This window comes from Oncorhynchus clarkii, chromosome 19, assembly GCF_045791955.1.
Source record: "Oncorhynchus clarkii lewisi isolate Uvic-CL-2024 chromosome 19, UVic_Ocla_1.0, whole genome shotgun sequence".
Lineage (NCBI taxonomy): Eukaryota > Metazoa > Chordata > Actinopteri > Salmoniformes > Salmonidae > Oncorhynchus > Oncorhynchus clarkii.
In genome coordinates, this window is record NC_092165.1 from 14341267 (window position 1) to 14349124 (window position 7858).

The 7858-nt window shown below is 43.1% G+C and overlaps 1 protein-coding gene across 1 annotated transcript; it reads right to left on the bottom strand.

The window, feature by feature from the left end:
* Positions 1–1985: 1985 nt before the first annotated feature.
* LOC139375545 (uncharacterized) lies at positions 1986–7185 on the bottom strand. The gene is made up of 4 exons (XM_071117375.1): positions 6704–7185; positions 6197–6321; positions 4875–5987; positions 1986–2054 (listed from the first exon to the last, which is right to left on the bottom strand). The coding sequence occupies exons 1-4, from the start codon at positions 6960–6962 to the stop codon at positions 1986–1988; spliced, it is 1566 nt and encodes a 521-aa protein (XP_070973476.1). The 5' UTR covers positions 6963–7185.
* Between the last annotated feature and the right edge of the window lie 673 nt (positions 7186–7858).

A 7858-nucleotide genomic window follows, 5' to 3' on the forward strand; every position in this document is an offset into this window, starting at 1 on the left:
TTGGAATTTGGTTGGCGGATCGCATCCAAATTGTAGGCGCATACACCGCCACCTACAGTCCTGGAGTGTGAGGCCAATCACAGCCTACCTACATAAAATTATCTTAATTAGTTCTGGTCCTATAAGAAAGTTACATATAGCCGTAGACACCTACACTCATTAAAAACCCATTACCCCATTCCACTACTTTTACCCTATCATCTCCTGCACCATACCAACGGACTGGGAGGATGGGACACCACCCTTCAACACACCCAGTAAAACTCTTATGAAGTCAAATCTTATACCCAAATACATCTCTGCAGCTGCCACCAAATCCGTTTTATGTGATTTACTTTCCATTTCTGCGGTACAGTTGATAACCATTGCTAAGAAGCCAACCTTACTGAAGCATAACTCGTTACCCTATCCCTCTGTACTGGTACAACTCGATTACCCATTGGGATCCTCTCAGGACCCTCACCTATGACCCATCCTCCTCCACTTTCAAAACGGCCTCAGCATACTACACCCTCTGCATTAGTCTGACTCTGGCCACTTCAATTTGCCTCTCTCGCACCGGACACATCCAAACCCCAGCAAGATGGGCACTCCTACAGTTAACACACACAACTGCACAATCCTCTGTCCCATGCCCTCCTGCATACTTCCCACATCTTGGAATCTCCCTCCTACACACTGCTGCACCTGAAACAATGCAGTGGATTTGGCACAAAAGCTCTAACAGGATAACTGATATATCCTAACATGACTGCCGGGTAGACTGACTCAACACTCAAAAATGGACTGACCACCACCCTCCCCACCGGGTCTGCGACACACCAAATGGGGGGCATCACAAACACAAACTTCAATTGCTCCAGCGCCACACTAAACGCTACCCCAGAAATCACTCCTTTCTATGATGCCCTCTTCCTAAGAGCAAAGCAAGAAACTGATCTTGACCCAAGTTGCGTGATACGGAGTGCCTGCTCCCTCTGATCAGAAGAAACACAAACAAATATCACAAGTTCACTACAGGTTACCTTCACTGATTCAACTGCACCCAACTCCTTTTACACTGAAGAGAAAGGCTCTTATGGGTTGGCCTCATTGCTCAAAGGGTGTGGCTAAATAAAAAGTAAAGCACGCTGTTCTTTGAAATACAGTACTGTTTACTACAATAAAGTGGTGATCCTAACTGACCTAAAACAGGGATTTTTTACGAGGATTAAATGTCAGGAATTGTGAAAAACTAAGTTGAAATGTATTTGGCTAAGGTGTATGTAAACTTCTGACTTCAACTATATACTAACAGCCCTATGAAACCCTTTTAAAGACAGAATAACACAATCCAAAATAAACAAGGGCAATTTATATGCAAATGGTATTATGGCAGCCATATTGGATTTTGGACACCATATTGGATTTGAAACTAAATCTATGGAGGCCCCAAAGATAATCTTTGGTGACTTGACTTAATTACAAGACTAGGAGCTAAAGATACAAAATCCTTCAAGCAACCTCACACCCCAAAAAATATAATTCCGATGTCTGAGCCCAATTGTTTTGAGCAGATTACAATAGCCCAAACATTTAAGAAATATAATAATTCAAAACGTAACTGTCTTTTTGTCAGGCAGGACCATACATGAACGAGAGCACATATGACTTGGAAAGTCTATTAATCAGCTACAAAAAGTAAAGCTTACATTCATGATACATATTCATAGTTGACATTTCCATCTATTGTATCTCTGTGTTTACAGGTCTATATTTCCTAGATGCATTAAGATATCCTAATGCTGTTTGTATGTAGGTAGAACTACTATCTAAAAAATGTGGGGGTTTGCTACTAGCCTATTATATTCATTATAATCTAAAAGGCTAAACTGATCCTAGATCAGCACTCAGAGGCTTGGTGGATACGGGCCCTAACCTAACACCATTCAGACACTAGTTCAGTGGGCTCACCTCAGTGCTGCTCAGCTGGTTCCTTTGTAGGTTCAGGAGGAGGTGTTCCCAAGACCCTCCTCACACCCCTCATTGACCAGCAGCACCTCTGGACCCTCCTCCTGGAAGAGACAAGTGATACAGATTACACAGACATACACTCCTTCAGGTACGTACACACAGATAAAACACACTTTCAACATGGAGTGTTTACCCATCTCCACTACGTTTGAGTCCTATACTGTAGTTACATAATTACTTCATTGTTGTTAAACCCATCATGGTGGACATAAATATGTTGTGGGTAAATATGAGTCAGCTATGATATGTCAATCATCAGACAAACCTTAAACCATTTGAATGTTTACAGTAGGTGTTTGTTAGTGTGTGTGGGTATGTGTAGGTATATTTAGTAATTGTATATTGGTTATAAAGCTCTGTTGTGTGTATGCAGAATAGGGTGAGATCAGATGTGATGTATAAAGAGTCTCAATGAAAGTCTTAGAATGAAAAGTCCCATTTTGTCTTTATTAAACATAAGTGTTAAATACACAATATGAAAACTACAAATACATGTCTGCCAGGCACGCAGAGAGACATCTTAGCTTAATGTCGGCGCAGCACCTCAAGCGCAACAAGGAGCTGAGGACGACCTCTCCATCACGGTTGACAACACCACAGTGTCCTCCTAGAGTGCAAAGAACCTTGGTGTGACCATGGACAACACTCTGTCATTCTCTGCAAAGCAGTGACTCGCTCCTCGCAGGTTCATGCTCTACAACATCCGTAGAGTACGACCCTTCCTCACACGGTGCAGGTCCTAATCCAGGCTCTTGTCATCTCCCGTCTAGACTACTGCAACTCTTTTGGCTGAGCTCCCTGCTTGTGCCATCAAACCCCTGCTATTTATCCAGAACACTGTAGCCTGCCTGTGTTCAACCTTCCCAAGTTCTCCCATGTCACCCTGCTCCTCCAGTGGCATCCTGTCAAAACTCGCATCCACTAAGACTATGGTGCTTGCCTACGGAGCAGCAAGGGGAACTGCTCAAACCTTACATCCCAACCTGACCACACTGTTCTGCCACATCTTGTCTCTAGGCCGTCCCACACCTACGAGGGATCAGCTCCCGCTCAGCCCAATCAAAACTAATTTCTGTCCTGGCACCCCAATGATGGAACCAGCTTCCCCCTGAAGTTAGAACAGCAGAGTCCCTGCCCATCTTCTGAAAATTTCTGAAACCCTACCTCTTCAAAGAGTATCATAAATTAATCCCATTTTAAATGAAGTGTTTAACATATCAAAATATATTTTATATTTGACATTCTTCAAAGTAGCCACCCTTTGCCTTTATGACAGCTTTGCACACTTTTGGCATTCTCTCAACCAGCTTCATGAGGTAGTCACCTGGAATGCATTTCAATTAACAGGTGTGCCTTAAAAGTTAATTTGTGTAATTTCTTTCTTTAATGCGTTTAAGCCAATCAGTTGTGGTGTGACAAGGTAGGGGAGGGTATATTTGGTTTACAAAAATTATATTATGGCAAGAACAGCTCAAATAAGCAGAGAAATGACAGTCCATCATTACTTGAAAGACGAAGATTAGTTCATCTGGAAAATTTCAATAACTTTTTCTTCAAGTGCTGGAAAATATGAAGAAAGTTTATTTTAAGTGCAGTCGCAAAAACCATCAAGCACTATGATGAAACTGGCTCTCATGAGGACCCAGAGTTATCTCTGCTGCAGAGGAGTAGTTCGTTAGAGTTAACTGCACCTCAGATTGCAGCCTAAATAAATGCTTCAGAGTTCAAGTAAACAGATTAATCTCAACAACTGTTCAGAGGAGACTGCATGAATCAGGCCTTCATTGTCTAATTGCTGCAAAGAAACCACTACTAATAGGACACCAATAAGAAGAAACATGAGTAATGTTTAAACATTAAACCGGTGTAAATCTGTCCTTTGGTCTGAGACCAAATTAGAAATTTTTGGTTCCAACTGCCGCGTCTTTGTGAGACGCAGAGTAGGTGAACGGATGATCTCCGCATGTGGCGTGATGGTGCTTTGCTGGTGACACCGTCGAGGATTTTTTTAGAATTCAAGGCACACTTAACCAGCATGGCTACCACAGCATTGTGCAGCGATATGCCATCCCATCTGGTTTGGGCTTAGTGGGACTATCATTTATTTAGCAACGGGACAATGACCCAAAACACACCTCCAGGCTGTGTAAGGGCTATTTGACCAAGAATGAGAGTGGTGAGTGCTGTGTCAGATGACCTGGCCTCCACAATCACCCAACCTCAACCCAATTGAGATGGTTTGGGATGAGTTGGACCGCAGAGTGAAGTAATAGCAGCCAACAACTCCTTCCCACATATGCATTCCTCATGGAGCTGGTTGAGAGAATGCCAAGAGTGTGCAAAGCTGTCAAGGCAAAGGGTGGCTACTTTGAAGAATCTCATATGGTTCGATTTGTTTAACACTTTTTTGGTTACTACATGATTCCATGTGTTATTTCATAGTTTTGATGTCTTCACTATTGTTCGAATAATGTAGAGAATAGTAAAAAATAAATAAAAAATCTTGAATGAGTTGGTGTGTCCAAACTTTTGACTGGTACTGTATATGTTTATATATGCCGTATATATCAGACAATGGCTGAATGCAATATTGTACCCAGGAATATTCATCACTGAAATGTGTTACTTTTGTTATTACAAAGGCATCTGTGGACCTTCCCGCTGACAATTAAATTAAAATGAATCTTTGACTTTAATGTAGGGTTTCAGGTATAGAGTGGAATGGTTTTTCAGCTGGTGTATACTGAGTTAGCTCCTCTATGAACCTCTTCCCGCAGTGCGTACACACAAACAGCCTTTCTCTCGTGTGGACCTTCGGGTCCTTCTTCAGCTGGTTCTGGTGGGAAAACGCATTTTCACACTGGGGGGCAGCTGAAGGATTTCTCTCCTGCGTGGATCCTCTGGTGCCTCTTCAGGCTGGACGAATGAGAGAAGTGCATATGACACTGGGTACAGCTGAAGGGTTTCACCCCTGTGTGGACCCTCTGGTGGATCTTTAGGTTGCCAGCCTGGGCAAAGCTCATGTGACACTGGGTACAGCTGAAGGGTTTCACCCCTGTGTGGACCCTCTGATGGATCTCCACCTTCTGGAGGCAGCTGAAGCCTTTGTTACAGAACATGCAGAGGAACCGCTTCTCTTTACTACTGCCTGATGTTGCTCCCCCTCCCTGAGCCATGGCCCTTTGGTCCTTTGAGTTCAATACCTGATCGAAAAGGACGCGCCTGTGGGAATCCGAAGACCCCATTGATGTGGACATTGTATCACGATCCCTGAACGCGTGTAAAGGGGAGTGGGTGGCGACATTTGGATTAGTCTCTACGCTTTCCTTATAATCTATGAAATCTCTGCCTTGTGAGTGTCCTTCTCCTAATTGAGTCTGGTCTGCATTCCATGTCAGAGGAACATCTCCATCCACTTCATCTATGACTATAACCTCCCTTTTCTTATCTAGGCACCCTTCAGAGTATACACTACTACTATACTGGTTCCAGTCCCCACTAGACAGATCAGTCTGTGTCTCTAAAGACAAGAGCATGTTGCCAGGGTCCATCTCTGTAGAGTAAGAACAAGACGGATCATCACCACCAGTGTCTAACGTGTCACCATCACCACGGGAATGAACCTGGCTCTGGTGAAATACCGGAAAGTACTCTAGGCCGGGAGCAGGAGGACAGCCCAGTGGCCCCAGCCTTTCTGAGTCTGATCCGTGGTCAGATCCTGTATGTAAGAGCCTGTGTGTTACAGTTAAAGTCTCCTTGTCTGTCTCTGACTTGAGGACGGCGTTCGGCATTCCACTGACCTCCGTGATGCTGGGTTGGGTCCTAGGCGGTGCTGGGGCGGTGGTGGAGTCCTCCGTAGCTATAGGGGACACTCCAACCGCTCCAGTCTGAATGTTTCTGCTGAGCCGTGGATCCTCCTCTCCTTCAGTCCTCTCCAGCTTGACTCTAGGACCTGCAGCCTCTGCATCTACAGACTGACACAAGAAGAGAGGAGGTTATTACCGGCACATGAGTTTAATTGGATAACAATGTTGCAGGGAAGTCTCACAAGCCTCCCTATGGCAGATAAATTAGGATGTACATGTAAGCAAGTGAATAGCTGATGGAAACATTTCTGAAATAAACAGGCCATACTTGGTTTACAAATAACTGGAATCTTTTCATGCAACACTATTACACTAACCTCTATCACGATAACATCCTTGGTTAAGGTTCCACTCTCCTCATCAACAGTGATTGATTGGTCATCTCTCCATCTATTGCGTCCCGCTGGCTTAACAAAGCTGCTGTGGCCTCCAGTGAGATGTCCTTCACCCGAGAGTGTGTGATTGGGGGAAAAGAGGTGTTTAGGTTAACTACTGTCAATGCTCAACACTACATTGTACACTATTGACATTGTCTAGAATTGGCAAGGATGTAAGGTAACACTTTTTATAACTTCTTGATATACTATTTATAGATCGATTTATGTTCCATGCATCATATTGTTTTCAATTAGTAAATAACAGGGAATGTAGTAAATCAAGAAAGTCGTTAGAATATGAGTGTCTTTGCGCAAGATATTTAATTAATCAGGGGAATTATCCAAAAACTGACCAAGACACAATATTGGTTAACTCATCTTAAGTCACAAATGCGCAGAGGGGAAGGGGGCGAGAAGCCCCGCAGCTAGGCCCTCTGAAAAATGTACCTCTTGCCATTCCTCTGCTTCGGTCGAGGATCTTGACACTACTGGGACGACTGCCGAGGACGCGCTCCCGTGCCACCTTCAGTTCTAGTAGCTGTAGTTTCCTCCGCAAGTCCGTGTTTTCTTTCTGGCTTTGAGACATTTCCAAACGAAACACTGCATAGTCGTCGTCTACGAGTTTACAGATCTCTGCCACGGCTGCATTCGCTAGCACCTCCATGATGGAAGTTATTTGAGTGTGAAAAACCATACAGTTAGCCATTGTTAGCTAACGTTAGCAGCTAGATAGCGTTACCAAGATACCATCTATCAACCAAGTCCTGTCTCCAACACGAACTAAACACTACCTGGGAGAAGTATGTGATGCCGTGCCGCTAAATTAATCATATTTGGAGTTACATGGTTTCAATAAACGTCGAAATAATAACCAAAAAAACCGCTAACGTGGAAATTGTTCATGGTCAATGTTCACTTCCGTTTAAACTAAAGAGAAGTGATCTTATTGGTTGGCGTCATAGCTCAAATGGTGTGGTTAAATGAGAAAGTTACGCGCCCTGTTCTTTGACTTACAGTGCTGCATATAGACCGTGACGCCGTCATGAAAAGTGCGCGTTTCCATGGGGCAAAAGTCATCCTGTTGTTGTGATCCAGGATGGCCAGATTGCTAGCAAGAATGACAAGAAACTACTAATTGTGGAATCATAAGTGGCTCGTTTCAGCTTGTTCTTAATACCATGCCTTGTTTTGAGTGATTTCATGTCGATACTAATATGGCTAAAATATGTGGCTAAATATGGCTAAAATCTGTTTTGCTCCATTATTGTGCATGTTGGTTTTGGTGCTAAACAACCAACCCATCTATTTACATTACACATCAAATCTCCTAAGATCACTAGCTTTCAAGATGAGAGCAGACTTGTTTAAAAAAGAACAGTGTGTTAGCAATAATATAGTAGAAAATAATATTACTTTATTCCATCTACACCTCAGTAAGGTAAATATTAAACTGTCCTTGTTCTAGCCTAGGTTCACTGTCACTCTAAAAACAGGTATTTATACAAGCCTGTTTCAAATGACAATTTAACAAAGGGTTAATGAGGGGTATGTGATTAAATATCCTCTTACCCCAAGACACTTCACATGATAACTATAATATGT

Coding starts and splice junctions, on each gene's coding strand:
- LOC139375545 (XM_071117375.1), bottom strand. CDS start 6,962: ATGGCTAACTGTATGGTTTTTCACACTCAAATAACTTCCATCATGGAG. Junction 6,322..6,703: donor AAGCAGAGGAATGGCAAGAG/GTACATTTTTCA, acceptor TCTCGGGTGAAG/GACATCTCACTGGAGGCCAC. Junction 2,055..4,874: donor AATCCTTCAGCTGCCCCCCA/GTGTGAAAATGC, acceptor TGTCTCTTCCAG/GAGGAGGGTCCAGAGGTGCT.